This window comes from Hibiscus syriacus, unplaced genomic scaffold, assembly GCF_006381635.1.
Source record: "Hibiscus syriacus cultivar Baekdansim isolate YM2019G1 unplaced genomic scaffold, ASM638163v2 tig00110271_pilon, whole genome shotgun sequence".
In the NCBI taxonomy this organism is placed as follows: domain Eukaryota; kingdom Viridiplantae; phylum Streptophyta; class Magnoliopsida; order Malvales; family Malvaceae; genus Hibiscus; species Hibiscus syriacus.
In genome coordinates this window covers 1209098-1226120 of record NW_024062657.1, presented here as the reverse complement: position 1 = coordinate 1226120, position 17023 = coordinate 1209098, and the positions used below count along the sequence as shown (strand labels likewise).

The 17023-nt window shown below is 36.8% G+C and overlaps 1 protein-coding gene across 1 annotated transcript in view; it reads right to left on the bottom strand.

The window, feature by feature from the left end:
* The window catches only part of LOC120115792 (BOI-related E3 ubiquitin-protein ligase 1-like), a 28879-nt gene extending 17717 nt beyond the window's left edge, over positions 1 to 11162 (bottom strand). Inside the window, exons 1-3 of the mRNA XM_039136397.1 lie at positions 11159 to 11162; positions 6893 to 6904; positions 2810 to 2816 (exon numbers count right to left, since the gene is read on the bottom strand). Coding sequence (XP_038992328.1) covers positions 2810 to 2816; positions 6893 to 6895 — 10 coding nt within the window. The 5' untranslated portion in view covers positions 6896 to 6904; positions 11159 to 11162. The remainder of the gene's footprint in view (positions 1 to 2809; positions 2817 to 6892; positions 6905 to 11158) is intronic.
* Positions 11163 to 17023: the final 5861 nt, after the last annotated feature.

The window sequence follows — 17023 nt, the reverse complement described above, 5'->3', positions numbered from 1 at the left end:
CCTTCTGGGACTATTGATTGTTTTGGCTCCTTACGCTTAGACACCTTCTTCAGTTAGCGTTGACTCATTCGCAAAGGGAATTTCTGTGGCATTTTCGATTGTGCTACATCGTGTGGCTCCGTGGGCTGTGGAATGAGCTCCATAAAGGCCATTGCCACATCCTCATCTCGTCGCTTGATATAGGCAAAGAAGGTAATCAGGTTGCTGGTCGGATTCGCCACTTGATCTTGGGTCTGCCTGGCCAGAAATATTTCAATTTGTCGTGGCATTTGTGCTTACAGGTGGACATCATCAGCAATGTCATCGTTTGTGCCATCACCAATTGAGTCTTCTTTATAAGTTTGGGGTGTGTGCTTTCTGAAACATCTCAAATTGTTATAGTATTTTTGTCTCGTTCGATTGGAGCACCAGTGTAGACCAAAATACCCCATACATGTAATAGTTCCACCTTCAAAATAGTTTGCCCTGGCATTTCGTGTCTTTCACATCTGAATTGTAGGACCTTTTTAGTAGCCCTATCTTCTTCAAATTGCTCTTTTCCTGAAGCTGAATGGTAGTGGAATAAGATCTCTTTTCGCTCATTTTTTCTGTGGCAACTTGAAATCATTTGGGCAGCAAATTCGTTGGAGAGGTCGAGGTCATCCCTATTCAAGTAGCTACCATGGTGTATGACCTTGTTCTTTCCTAGGCTAGTTAAGTAAGGAAGCAAAACAACACTAACGAGAAAATTGACAATGTTAGCATGCCTCAAAATTACCGCGTCAAATAATAATTTCTCATTAGGGAATTTTTCCTTAATCTCTATTTCATTCCTAATTCTTTTAAATTTCTAGCCTAGACAAATGATCAATCACTTGGGGTTTAAGATGAGTGAGTTCAACAGAATCTAAAGATTAAAATTTCATACATGGCAAAATTCTGCGGCAAAAGTTCAATGGGTAAGATAGACTGACTCATCTCCTTTGGACTATCCTTGAGCTCCTCTTTATCTTCTTCATCAAGCTTCAAGTGATTGTTAGTGCATAAAAATTTATTGCGGCAAAATTCTGCAGCTTTCCTGTGGTCATCAACTCCTACTAATGAGGGATTTTCTATTGTCATGGCAAAATATTTCTTGTCTTCATTGGCTGCACTCATCGAACCTTCATCATTGTTTTGAAGCGATTCTGAATCTTCATGCACCTTCAGATTTTCGTGCAAAATCTCATGACCGTGCTCTTCGAGTGTCTCCCAGCAAACTTAACATCTTTGTAGATTTTAATGCCACTCCTTAAGGTGAATTTACCACAATTCTCCCTATCTTGAGCCTTAATGACTTCAGTATCACTAGGTAGATTACCATATGAGCAAAAATGTAATACTGTGGCAATTTGGCCTACCTGACCCTCCAAGGCCCTCAAAGAAGAGTTGTAGCTTTGAAGCAAAACTTCTTGGATTTTTATAGAGGTTGCATGGTCATGCAGCATGAACTTCGTGATTGCTATAAAATCTTGCATTGTGGCCTCCAAAGAGCTTGTGTTTGATGAAGACGATACTCTCTCATTAAAATTATGCCATGGCATATTCGTTTGAAATCCCTAGGAGTCATTGAAGTTCTGCTGCCTAGCAGGCTGACAGCACTGCTGGTTCCTTGATTTCCCCAAGAGAAGTTTGGACGTTGGCACCATCCAAGATTGTTACAATAGGGGTTGTTGTTACCTCAATTATAGTTTTCTACATAGTTGATGGATATCATATTGGTCGAAAACTCGCTCTCATGGTGATTTCCATGGCATAATAGACATGCTGAGTTAGTTGCCTTTACTTCTTTCACTTCACTTGATTGTTGCAAATTCTTCAACGTATTGGTGATGGCAGAAAGTTGGACGGACACGGAATCCGTAGTATCCAACTCAAATGTCACAGGTGCTTTTCTCCCAACTCTAAGCCTTGAAGATGAAAAGTGATAATCATTGTTGGCAATCCTATCCAAAATGTCGAATGCCTCTGCTGGTGATATGTCAAGTAATGTCCCATTTACCGAGGCATCTAGTATCATCCTCATGGGTACATTAACTCTATTATAGAACATCACCACTTGCATCCAATCATGGAATCCATGATTGGGGCACTTGCGAAGCAAACTTTTGTATCGATCACAGCACTCATACATAGACTCTTCATCCCCTTGGTGAAAAGATGCTATGGTATTTATAAGATGGTTGTTCATATTGGGTTGATTATGCAGTAGCAAATTTTTTTTGCACAAGTCAGCCCAAGACCTTATCGAGCCGGAAAGTAATCCATTGAGCCATGCCCTGGTGTGATCTTTCAAAGAATATTGAAATAACTTCAATTTTAGTACATCTTCATGCACACCTTGTTGTTGAAAGGAGTCACAGACCTCCAAAAATGCTCGAACATGTTGTCTTGCATCCTCATGAGGAGCACCACAAAATTGTCCAATCAAGTCCAACATGTCAAACATAACTTGTTTGAGCTCGAATTGGGTTGCCTGAATATTGGGAGCTACAATATCAAGATCTAGGTCATCTATAATAGGGTTTAAGTGATCTCGAATAGTATGAGGCCTAGCTGCATTCCCATAATTCGAAATTGCCTCAAAATCCTGATATTTCTTTTGACCAATTCCTAGATTTCTGATCTGATACATGTTTGCTTGAGCACGTTGAGTACGTAAAATAAAAACCTGAAAAAGACAAGGAAAATAACAAGTAAAACTATACAAAAAAATTAACAAGTAAAATAAAGATGCTATGACAAAACTAATTAACTTCCAGTTGCCAACCCCGATAACGATGCCAAAAACTTGTCTGCTCTTTGTGAGTACTAAATATGGATGCGGATATATGTGCAAGTATACACAATTGAACAAGTAATACAGTGATAAGTGAGTATCGTCTCCACAGGGATTAGAGGAAATTTAACAAGTTTGTCAAACCACTTTACTCTGTCACCTAAGTAAAGTTAGTGATGCTATGTACAAATGATAATGCTGTGGTAAATTGAGATGTATGTTGTGGAAGTGGAATAGAAGTATGGTAGCAAATGGATATGTCGTGGAAAATTTAATTGTGTTAAGTGCAAACAATTGGATATGTTAAGGCAAAATGAAATGTAAATATACGATTTGATTAATAGGACTTTGTCTTTCTCACACGACAAGCTGCTACGGGAATGAGTGATAGGGAGTCACTAAGGAAAATCTAAGCCTACTTCTCAGAATGGTCTTCCTTCTATGCCTAGCCTGCCCGACAGAGTCTACTAAGGTACTCTATGCTATCTCTAGTAAGGGACTCGACAGATTGAAGATGCCATGGAAAAACCGATTGGCGTAAACCCTTGCAGTGATCCTATTGGTCCAGATAACAGGATATATCTCGGCAATACCTTTTTGCGGTAGCGTTAACATCTAACCTATCATTTACGCAAAACTCATTTTAGTCGAATGAAATCCTAGCCTTATCTCTTAGGTGGATTAGGCCTAGTTACTATCTAGAACCCCTTGCTTATGTGGTTCCTCCCTAGTTTCTCTCGAACACTAAGGATGTATTACCTAGGTATTCTCTTGAACCCTAAGAATCTCCTAAGGAATGGCTACTCTCATAGCTCCTACAACCTTAAGGCATTAAGTTTCATAAACAAAATAGATTATAACATATGAAAACAACCATTCATTGAAATAACACTTAAATATCCAAAATGAACTCCCACTAAATAGGATTAGTTCATGGTGGGGTTCGAAATAAACAAGTACAAAGAAAGTTTTATCCGTTCCTTACAACCCAAGTGATAAAATATTAAAGCAAATAACAAAGTGAATGAGGAAAAGCCTTCGACGTTCACAGCCGGAGCTTCCCTCAGCCACCACGAACTACCCCCAATGAATTGGCTCATCTCGGATGCCTAGAACGCCACTCCCTCAGGCTTGTCAAGGAGAAATACCACGACAAGTAGGATTGACGGAGAAAGGTAATACCTTCTCTCTCCAAATTTTTAAGCTCAAAACAACGTGGAACCTAAGTCTTCTTCATTGTGGCTTTATCCTCTATTTATAGAAGAAAATTAACCCTAGAACTTGGTGTTGAAGTTCCTAAGATACCCTAAACCATGGTTAAATTACTTGGGGATCGGGCAGAGCTGGCTATGATCTAGCCTGGGTTGCTGGCTGAGTACCCGACATAATCTTGTTGCAGAAGCTCAATGACAGACAGGATCTGCAGAGCAGGCGGCGTGGTCACAAGATCGGCTGTAGCAACGGTGATCCCTCCAGGCGGATCTTCGAGGCAGATTTCTCGGGCAGAGATCACGTGAAAGTAGGGGACTTCAAAAATATATTCTTTCACTTTGTTCGTTTTCAAAATGCCAATCCAACTCGGTATTTTCATTCTGCTCAGCAGTCTCCTTATGTCATGGCATTTACTTTCCTCTTTTCCTTAATCTCAATTCCTGCACATCATTAGACAAGCACCTTTCCCATAAGGCAGTACTGATGAAAAATTAAAATGTCGCTTCAAATCAAATTCTACCACATGCAACTATATGCTCCTAAATGCATCTACATGGTCCTAAATGAGCTCTTAGACATTCAACAACTTAAGTGAAAAGGTCCCAAAATATGATCTTTTTACGGAGTTATCAGTGGATAACACAGTTCCTACGTGATAAGGACGGGAGGCCATCTTTATTGATAAGGTAGATAACATGGTTCCTACGTGATGAGGACGGTTGGTTATCTAGGGGTGACACGGTTCCTACGTGATGAGGAGATCTGGTCGGTCGATCACTAATTCACTGCTTTAATAAGGTGATAGGTCTTCAAGATCCCGTTAAAAATTGTCATATGTCATGATTCCATGCTAGCAATATGCCCTAAAGATGATCTAAATGCATGTTTAACGGGATATGCACCGTTTGATCATGGCATTTGGGATCTTTCATGCTCTTTGATCAAAATATGTGAGATTTCTACATTTTCCAACATCTGAGTTTTGATTATGGTTACTTTTTTAACCTCTTGTTAAATATTCCTTGACGTGGTTTCTCTGATCTACCTCGAGAAAATTTATCTTGCCTTGTTGATTATTTAGCCACTGGTTGATTTTTTGAGAAAATTCGATCGTAATGGCATCTCCTTACTGTGCGTCTTTAAATTGGGACTTCTTTGCTTGAGAAATGTAAGGTTATGCTAAAACTGATTTAATCAATTTAAACCCTCCTTTTTCAAAGATATGCTTAATTATTTATGAAAGCTTGTCTTTGTATGTGCTCTCTAGTGAACACCTGTTTTGAAATCCACATACTCTAACACTTTTCAGAGTAAGGCATACTAATTGATATTGTTATTGATCAATAATTTGGTGAATATATATGCAAAGATAATGGATCAAATTCAAAAATTTCATTAAAAAGAGGCCATGAGAAAGTACAAACTTCTGTATCAAGGAACAAATAAAAATTACAAGAAGAATGAAAGACAAAACAGTGAATATCAAGTGTCGAGTCCTTCTATTTCCTCACCCCAAATTTTTCCTGAAAGTTGACATGTGCCTCAAAGATTCAGATCATACAAAAAAAGTGCAAGTATGAAAGTCTTTCCCTTAACTGTTAGGCTTCCGAGGGAATCTACCATTTCAAATCCTGAACATTCAAGTCGTCCACTACGGATTATCAACTCGAATCCAACTTTGGTTTCAAGATGCCCATTTTGGGTTTTCATCTTGATCCCTCCTTTATTTAATTTTCTTTTTCTTTTTTCTTTTTTCTTTTCCTTTTTTCTGTTTTCTTTTTTCATTTCCTTTTTTTTTCTTTTTTTCTTCATGTGTAATATCGTTTAACTGAATCAAAATTCACAGGATTAGGAAAATCTTCTCTATCCATTTCTACCAAAACCAAAGCTCCTCCAGAGAATGCCTTTTTACAATATAGGGACCTTCCCAGTTCGGCATCCACTTCCCTCAAAAGTCTTTTTTGCATAGGGAGGCTCCTTTTTAGTACCAAATCACCTTCATGAAATTCTCGAGGTCTAACCTTCTTGTCATAAGCTCGTATCATCTTTTTCTGGTACATCTGACTATGGAAAATAGCTCTCAACCTTTTTTCCTCAATCAAATTCAACTGATCAAATCTAATTTGTACCCAATCAGCCTCGTCAAGCTTCGATTCTATTAATACTCTCAGAGAAGGGATTTCCACCTCAACAGGTAAAACTACTTCCATCCCATATACCAAAGAGAATGTTGTTGCCCCAGTAGATGTACGAACAGATGTGCGATAAGCAAGCAGCGCAAAAGGTAACTTCTCATACCAGTCTTTATATGTTTTGGTTGCTTTTGTTATGATTTTCTTGATATTTTTATTTGCTACCTCTACTGCCCCTACCGCCCCCATTAATTTTTGGGCTGTAAGGAGCCGAGTTGTGATGTTTGATCTTCAACTTTGTGCAGACTTCCTTCATTAAATCATTGTTTAGATTCATCGCATTATCTGTGGTGGTCCTTTATGGTGTTCCATATCTACAAATAATTTCTCTTTTTAGGAATCTGTAAACTACTCCTTTTGTGACATTAGAGTATGAGGCAACTTCGACCCATTTGGTGAAGTAGTCAATGGCCACTAAAATAAAATGATGTTCATTTGAAGCCTTTGGTGATATTGCCCCAATGACATCGATGCCCCACATTGAAAATGGCCAAGGCAAGTTTATTACATGGAGTGGTGAAGGAGGAACACGTATTTTATTATCATGGATCTGGCATTTATGAAAAAATATTCCCATCGAGGACATACCCCATTGCCAATCTTCTTAAAGTTCGTTTGTCAGTCTCAGTTGCCTCAGCTTAGTAAGCCTGATACTTCACATAATGGAGAATATCATAATACCATGGGAGACCATCCTCCTCTTCTTCCTCAATGTTGCAAAAATAAGCTGGCATTTCTCTTATACTCATTCGAATAGGCATCATTCTAGATTGATCATCGGCCTTAAACATAGCTGCCAACGTAGCCAAGGCATCTGCCATTTGATTTTCTTCACGGAGAAGATAAGTAAAAGAAATTTCTTCAAACTCTTTGATCAACTCCATCACCAAGTTCTTATATTCTATCAATTTGGAGTCTTGAGTCATCCATTCCCCGCGAAGTTGATAAATAACCAAAGCAGAATTGCCAAATACTTCCAAGCTTTTAATTTTGTGCTCAATTGCAGCTTGAATACCCATGATACATTCTTCATATTCTGCCATGTTGTTTGTGCATTCAAAGGGGAGCCTAATACTAAAAGGATAATGATCTCCTTCCGGTAAAAGTAGTATTGCCCAATTCCATGTCCCACAACATTCGAGGCACCATCAAAATTCATTTTCCAGGCTTCATTTTTCAGAGCATCTTCTTCAGCAGCAAATATATTCATTAAGTCCTCATTCGGAAAATCAAATTTTACTGGATCATGGTTTTCTAATGCTTTGCTTGCCAGGAAGTCAACAATAACACTTCCTTTGATTGCTTTCTGATTCATATAGACTATATCAAATTTGGACAATAGCATTTGCCATATCGTCATCATTCCAGGTAGAGCCGTTGATTCCATCAGTTATTTTAATGGATCTAGTCTTGATATTAACCAGGTGGTCTGATACAACAAATATTGTCTCAGCCTCTTATCAGTCATACTAAAGCACAACACAATTTTTCGATCGAGGAATATCGAGTCTCACAGTCAGTGAATTTCTTACTGAGATAGTAAATAGCTTGTTCTCTTTTTCCAGTTTCGTCATGTTGAGCCAATACACATCCCATTGACTTCTCAAAGACCTTCAAGTATAAGATCAATGGTTTATTTGGAATTGGTGGCATCAGGACTAGAGCATTAGTCAAGTAACTCTTAATTTTTTCGAAACATTCTTGGCAACTATTATCCCACTCTCCTAGGTTTTGCTTTCTTAGTAAACGGAAGATTGTATCATATTTCTCGGTTAACTAAGATATGAATCTGGCAATATAATTTAACCTCCCCAGAAGCCCTCATACTTCTTTTTATGTTCTAAGGTGTGGTAGTTCCAAGATTGCTTTGACTTTATTAGGATAAATCTCTATCATATTCTCACTGACTACAAATCTCAATAACTTCCCTGAAGTAGCTCCGAATGTGCACTTGGTTGGGTTAAGTTTGAGCTGGTATTTTCTTAATCTTAAAAACAACTTCCTTAATACCTTCACATGTTCTTCTGAGGTTTGTGATTTGGCAATCATATCATCCATATATACTTCTATCTCTTTGTGCATCATATCGTGAAACAAAGTAACCATGGCTCTTTGATATGTTGCCCCTACATTCTTGAGTCCAAATGACATCACCTTATAGTAAAATGTGCCCACATTGTCATAAACATTATCTTTTCCATGTATTAAGGGTCTATCTTAATTTGATTATACCCTGAGAAACCATCCATGAAGGAGAAAAAAGCATGACCATTTGTATTGTCAACTAAGGTGTCGATATGTGGGAGTGGGAAATTATCTTTGAGACTCGCTCAGTTGAGATCCCGATAGTCAACACACATCCGAACTTTTCCATCTTTCTTTAGGACTGGCACTATGTTTGCTACCCATTCAGGGTACTTGGCCACTTGTAAGAAACATACATCAATATTTTTTCACTTCTTCCGTTATCTTTAATAGCATATCCGGCCTTATCCTTTGAAGTTTTTGTTGAACATGCTTGCATTCTGGTTTTATCGGTAGCTTGTGTACCACAATGTCATTATCCAATCCTGGTATGTCCTGATAAGACCAGGAAAACACGTGTTTACATTCTCATAGAAGGCTTATAATATTCTCTCTTGTTTTTTGTGAGAGCGAAGTGCCAATTTTGACTTACTTTCTATCATTCTCTATTCCCAAATTTATTGTTTCAATTTCTCTTTATATGGCAATATTTGTCTTTCTTCTTGCTTCATCATTCTAACAAGTTCAGAGTTTAACTCACATTCCTCATTATCTTTATAACCCTCAGATTCTTCGAGACACATGTCATTTTCAAAATAAATCGGTGGTTTGGAAATATCATTATTCGAACAGTTGATATCTGAAGACTTACGAATGGAAAATGAGTATATTTGGATATGGACAAGAATTTTATTTAATATTTACCAAAAGAATAATTATCAATAAGGAATCAAGAGATTAAAGCATTAAATTAAATATTTGCTAAGAAGAGAATGAAGAGAAAACATCATTTCATTAAAGCAATGACAAATAACAATTCGTCTTTTACAAAATCCCTATTATATTTGGGTCAAAAAAGGAGACAAATTTGTTATTATGCATTAATTTGAAGAGTATTTATAGAACACGGGGAGTTATTCAACAGTATAGTTGTTCAAAACATAACCAGGAGGACACGAGCGAATTAATGCCAATGAGCACTCTCCAGTAGAATCATCTATGATAGCATTGATGCTCAGATTTCCCATCAAATCTTCAATTATTTCTATTTCTTCACCATGCCATGACTGCTTCAATGTGTCAGTCACAAATCCTCCAGACACAAAAGATTTGGAGAGTGGTGGTATGACCATGGGTTCCCAAACATAATATTTTCCCTATGCTCTTGCCTTCTTTCTTTCATTGAGTTTTTGTGCATCTATGACTCTATTAGGATAAGTTAGCCTGTATATGAGGCCAAAATAATTTCCTTTAGGAATTGGAGCCAACCCTTCAGTGATGCCTTGTAATTTCTTGCCTAGACATTTTCCTACTTTCGCTCCACTAGCTAATGTCTCTTTTAACTGCTTTTTTTTATTCTTTGAAAGCTGAAGAGTAAGAATTCTTTTGCCTTCAGGGATAAATGTGGCATTAACAAATTCCAAGGACTGGAATGAGGACTCTAATGCATTCTCATACCCCTACATATGGTGCATCAGTAGTGATTGAGGCAATGATGTCTTCTTCTACTTTGATGGTCACCAGAGTCCCATCAAAAATGAATCGGAGCTTTTGGTGAAGGGAATAAGGAACATCCCCAGCCATGTGAATCCAGGGCCTCCCTAGCAAGCAACTATAACTCGAATGGTTATCCATGACAACAAACTCTATTTCAAATATCGTAGGGCCAAATTTGAGCGGGATAATCATTTTCCACATTATTTTTCATTTTGTCCCATCGAACGCCCTTACGGTATTGCCACAAACCCTCATCTGAGAGGCATCTACAAGATGTCTATTCAGAGTAGAGAAAGGCATGAAATTCAAGGCTGACCCATTCTCAATTAACACCCTAGAGATGATGATCCCCTTGCAATGGGAAGTAATGTGTAGTACCTTGCATCTGTCCTTTCCTTCCTCCAAGTATCTCATCATCATAGAAGTAAATGAAATTATCTGCATTAATATGATATATCATCCTGTCCACGTGCTCCACTGGTATATCCTTCCCCATAAAATTTTCATTAAGCACTTTGATAAAAAAAATTCGATTTACTTCAAAATGTAATGGGGGAGATAACATCGAGATCCGTGTCGGGGTATTATGAAGTTGTTCTACAATATTATATTTGTTGTATTTCAGAAATTTTAAAAACTCCTGAGCCTCCTCAATCTTGACAGGTTCGTTTACTTTTTTCTCAGGATCTTCAATAACCATAACTCTTGCTTTATATGCTTTTCCAGGAGCATAGCATCTTCCACTCCTGGTGAAAAATCCAACTTCATCAATATCTTCCTCTTTACTCTCAGGAGTATTAATTTTGCATGTATAATCCCAGGGAACACTCTTGTTACTCTTGTAGGCAAAAGGCATCGGGGTTTTGATCACCACCCTGGATGTTGTACTTCCACCGCTTGCCTCATAGTTTAGTTTGGATATGACCAGGACAAGCTTTATTAATTTCTTTTCCACATCTCCTGAACTTTCTTCAGAAGCGTAGATATATCTTTTATTCTCGATCATCCCTTATTCATAGAACTACAACTCCTGCTTGTCCATCAATTCTTGGACCATCTGCCTGAATTCTTGACAGTATTGAATTTGATGACCATTTTCACCATGGTACTCATAGAAATTATGTCTTTCCTGTTGAACATTTCTTTATAGGGCTCAACAACCCTCTCTTCTTCATTTCAACATATACCTACTTCAGTACTTCAGTGGCATTCTAACTTCTTCAACCCTCCTTTAAATTATTCGATTATCCTCAATAGCGTTCACTCCCTGGTTCTGATGATTCAAAAGTGAGTTTGCATCTACACAAGGTGTCTCTGAGTCATTGAATGACATTATTTTTCTCTTAATCATATCCTCATCCACTCTTTTAAAAAAGAGACACTTCTCAATATTATGCCCTTGGAGATTTCCATGATATTCACATGTCTCATTTTCGTCGAACCATTTTGGATAAAGTGGTTTAATTGGATCAATAAATCTTGGTGACACTATGTGAGCATAGACTATTCCATAGAAAAGCTCAGTGTATGTCATTGGTATGGGAGTGAATATTATTCTCTCGGTATTATGCTTGCGCTTAGTTTCTCCTTGCGATGAAGAATTTCCCGTCTTCGTCTTATTCACAGAGAAATTTACATTATTCACATCTCCTTTCTTTTTCACATAGGGTTTCTTTACAGGAGTTTGGATATCAACAATCTGCTCCTTCTTTAGTGCTCTATTGATCATCTCACCACACATCATGAAAACAGAGAAATTCTTATTCTCCACTCCTAACATATGATCAATATATGGAGATTTTAACGTATCTATAAACATTGTTATAAACTCCCTCTCAATAAGTGGTGGTTACCCTTTAGTGGCAATATCCCTACAGCGCTGAGCGTATTGACGAAAAGTCTCGTTATGCTTCATCTCCATGTTTTGGATAGTAACAAGATCAGGCATCATGTCGGTAACGTGTTGGTATTGTTCTTTAAGCGCATTGGCCAAATACTTATAGGACCCTATTTTAGTTCGGGTTAATTAGTTATATCATTTGATAGCTGACCCTATCAAGCTGGCCTGAAAGCAGTGAATTAGTAGTTTATCATCCTTCACAAATCCCGTCATTCTTCGACAAAACATGGTCAAGTGAGAAACATGACACGTTTTTCCATCATACTTCTCAAATTTCGACATTTTGAACTTTGGTGGTAAGATTAGGTCTGGCACTAGACTCAATTCCTTTGTATCAATTCCGTCTTGAGAACCCTTCTTTCTCATCTCTTTAAAAACCCTTTACACTAGTCCTTTAAATGTTCTGGTACATCAGTTTAGATTTCTCTGTTTCCTCAGGATCTATATCAATATACTCATGGGGACTATTTTGAGGCCTACTAGTGGTCATCTGAACTTTTATTGCTGAAGACCCTGCAGGGTGCTCAACAAGCTTTTCAGGTGAGATAATTAGTCTCGGGGTAGACTCTTTCCCAGAATCTTCAACCGAAGTGGTACTTGGTTCTTTAGTTGTTTCAGTATGTAACCCAAACATTTTGGTCATCATATCATTCATTATAATAGCTTGACTTTGCAAGATTTAATCTATAATTGTATTTTGTGACTGTTCCATTTTCGTCTGCCAATCTTGTTGTATTCTTAGTAAATCTTCTTTTTCTTTTTTTAATTGCTCAAGCTTGGCATCCATGGTTTTACTTCGTGTGCGATGAGGATTGATGTTTTTACTTGCAAGAATCGTCTGTCACATAACCCTTCAAAAATTAATTGCGTTGTTCTTTTAAATTTGAATGCATGTTATTGCTAATGCGTTATAAATGATGCATTTTATTGGTGATGCATTATAAATGATGAATTTATTTATGCATAATGAATGATGCAAGTGCAAAAATGCAAATAAAAGGCGTTAACCTCAGCAGTAATCATTTGGAAATAACTTTCATTGGATAAAAAGTTCCACTCATTACAAAGGAGTTTGTTTACAGAAAAGGCCTAGCCCTCATACTTAGATCTACAATTTTGTTCATAATAGAAATGATCTCCCTTGCATACTCAGAAACCAGATTTGTTCGCAGTTAGATGATCTTAGCTCTATTAGCTAATTCATTCATATACCGAGCAACTCCACCCATTTGAGCTATAGCTTCACCCATCATGTGCTCACGTTCTTCTACCTAAGATCGGTAATACTCATATGTATTTTTCCATCCCTTATTAATGCATTTGATCCCTTTTTCTAGGTTGGTTATTTGAATTTGGCATTGCTGGAGTTTGCCTTTCAATTCACTAATTTCTTTTTGGAAGGCCTTATTTTTTTCGAGAGCAACTCTTAAGTCCATTGAAGCGGGAGGAACTTGCACTTGAAACAGAGATTGCTCAAGGTTGGATACATGACTTTTGAGTTCATCATTCATAGCTCGAGATTGGATTAGCTCTTCCTCAAATCGTATATGCAATTCTCCCATTTCTCCCGTGAGCTCATCTACTTGCTGACTTTTTGTATAGAATCATTGCAACCACGATCCAATCTCTGCCTGCTTTCTATCAAGGATTCGATTCCATCCCTGTCTTTCGGACCACATCTCATCCTTCTTTCACTTTCTTTCTTCTTCGAGCTTTGTAATTCTTCGATCTCTATCCTCAAAATTCTCAATTATGATGTTCATCTTAATTTTTAACCCATGGACTGGACTTTTCTCCTCTTCTAAATCTTTCAGGTTGATTTCCTTCTCCTATTGGAGTTTTTGAGCTCTAAGAGCCTCAGCTTTATACTGCTTGATCAATTCATTTTTATCAACCTCTAGCTCTTCTACTTTTCCTTTACTAGCTTTTATCTTTTTGACCTGACACTTATTCTCGACCTCAATACTTAATTCATCGATTTGCAACTCCTAATTCTCTGTTCCACTAATTTGGCACTTTACTCGACCCAAATCCCCTTCTCGCTTGTTGCATCCTTTGATAATCCTTTTTTAGGTCTTCTAGGTCAGCTTCCACTCCCTCTTTCCTTTTCCTTATCATTACAAACTGTCTGGAATGAAACTCAGCATCGAGAGATAACATAAAATTTTCTCTCTCCATCTCTTATATTTTCTTGGAATCTTTAGCCTTTTCTATCTCAAACTTGCTTCACTGGATTTCCATGTTCAAAGGGATATTTCTAATTTGTTCTTCCATCAACCTTGATCCCTCTCCCGATGCTAAAGGGATTTTGTCATTTACCCTTTGGATTCTCCAGGCTTCATAATCGGGTGTTAATATAACATCCGCTCCAACTACCTTGGTCCTGAAAGTCAACTTCCAAGAATCAACTACATCATTGACTTTATTCCTATAATTGACTTCTTTATAATCAAATTCAGCACCAGCCAGCCCATGAGTCACGGGAACAAACTGTCGAGTACCGTACTCTCTCAAGACTAATAAATGAGCGTATCTGACTCCTCCCCACAGTCCCATTAGTATGATCCAGTCCAAATCTCCACATTTGAACAAAATCTTTGTGTGCATCAACCATGGAGTTCTACATGCTATGTTTTGACCCTGTAGATTCATGAAGAATTCAATCCACTGATCTTTCTGTGATGCTTCAGGCCACTTCTTCATAAGGTATTTAGCAATGGGAGAATAATTTTTCAAAAAGTGATTATAGTTGACTTTTCTTCCTTCCAGAAATGACTTTTGATCCATACGGTAAGCATCTGAGCATATCCCATAAAACGACGTCCACCCAGTCTTCTACAGATATTCAAAGATCAGAAAGTCTCAGCTAGAATCGCATGAACTGGATTCATTTCCCTTTTCAACTTCTCAACCAAGTCAACTACTGCTAACTCGATCAGCCCCAAGCACTTGGTAAAAATTATCAAACCATATATACCCAAAGCAAACACATCTCTCTGTATATTTTCATCTACGTGTGCTTCGATTATCTTTTGTAGGTGTGACCATGGAACTCCCTTACTTTCTCCCTTTTTTTGCAAATGATCATTTACCTATTTGTCGCTCGTGCCCGAAATATTTGAAAGCTTTGATTTAAATGAAGGCCCTTTTATCGATCGATAGTAGATTTTATCCATTTTAACACTTGGAAAATTCAACAGAAAGTGGTATTCCTCAAGGGTCGAAGTCACCTGTATGTTGAAGTTGAAACAGCTATAGGCTGGATTCCAAAACTGTATCAGACTTTGAATGAGGACTTAGTCTACCTTAACATATATAAGATGAAATATATCCCTATAAGTCTGTTGAAAAGCTTGTCTCTCAATAAGATTCCAACTTTCCCAATTCGTCTTCAATCCCTAAAGCTCATTCTTCTTTAAGAAGACTGGTGTATAATCGGACAACTCTAACACGTAGTTCCCAGGGAGGTTATCCCCTCGCTCTTTCTGCTTGGCATCGGACCAATTCCTTAAATCTGTCGAATTCACTTCTTTGTTTAGGAAACTCCTTTCAATCATGAAAGTCTTTCCACTTTATCGATACTCACAGATCAATCACCTTTTCTAATGATATGTATATGCAATATGAAGAAAAAAAAATAACAAAACAAAACAAAACAAACAAAACAATTAGTCAAAACAAACCCGAATAAAATTCATCAAAAAGGGTTCTACCCAAACATGCTCTATACCCTCTTAAATTTATTTAATTAAACCATAACTGCACATAAATTCTATTTCACATTTTTTATTCAAACATAATGAATATATTTTACATATTTTGAAAATAAATAAATAAATAAATAAAATGTTAGAGTAGGCTTCTCCTTTGTGTACACCTATTTTGGGTACCTACTGATGGACAGAGGTTCGGTATGTTATACCTAGGGAAACAGTTCTAAGGTTCTCTATATGTATGGTTTCGGCTCTAACAGAAAAGGTACTCAAATTATCCTTAATGTTGGTGCCCCTTGGGCTGCCAAACCCTCATTCCTAACCCATTACAAGCATAAACGAATCGAGTTTAATTCGAGGGAATCCACTTCCTTATATCTATATGAGAAATAAATTACTACGAAGATATAAGGAATGTGTATCCCGAAGGTTACTTGCTAAAACTCATACGAAGAATAAATTCTTATGAGAGCAAAGCGTTCACCCAACTTACTTGGAACGAAGCTCGAGTTTAGAGCTTATGTTATGCGAATGGTCATGATGTGTGTGAGGAGAAACATACAAACCTTTGACTCAAAAACCAATAAAAAAACTAACAAACTTCAATAAGAATTTTGATAGAGTTGAAAAAAAACAAAAACAATTAAAATTTTAGTATATAAAATAAAGAAATTAAAAAAATTCAGTACATAGAACATAACTTAACTAAAGATTCAAAATTATAACTTCCACCATAACAATCATATATAAGCGATCGACAGCCTGACTCTCTAAGGTCCCCAATAGAGTCGTCAAGCTGTCATAACTTTTTTTTTTGAAAAAACAATTAAATGTTATTTAAAAAACAAATATGACTTTATTTTGAAAATTTGAGGATTTTGAATTGATTTGTATAAAATTCAAATGAGTCTCCATCGGCCTTTGGGTTAGGTAGGTTGAATACCTAAAAACATCTTTTTTAGAACAATTTTAAGAAAAATCGTTTTTAGACAAAAACTGGTCTGCGTTATCAAAAAAAATTTAGGGGTTCGGAAGTCGGTTACACGTAGGGAAGGATAAGCATCCCCACAGTGCCCAAAAATCGGTACTTAGTCACTTATATACCATCGTAATGATGGAACTTAAAATTCAAATCAAAAGTAAAATTATGATCTATTTATGGAATATTAATTAAACTAAAAGAAAATCCTTTACGTGATAAGAAATCCCGAGATTTGCAATCTTCCGTCAAGAAAACTATCTCGCATATTTCTTATCTGTAAAGAATATTTTATCTTCGAATTACTACAAAATGGTATCAAAAATTTGCAGAAAATATAATTTATTTATTTAGAACATATATCATTAATACTAACATACAAACAATTAAAACATTAAACATTATAAAAATAGAATAATAAATAAAATAGAAATAGAAATATTATAATTTTAATAAGTTCCAACAACGATATTCGTGTTTTCAAGTTCA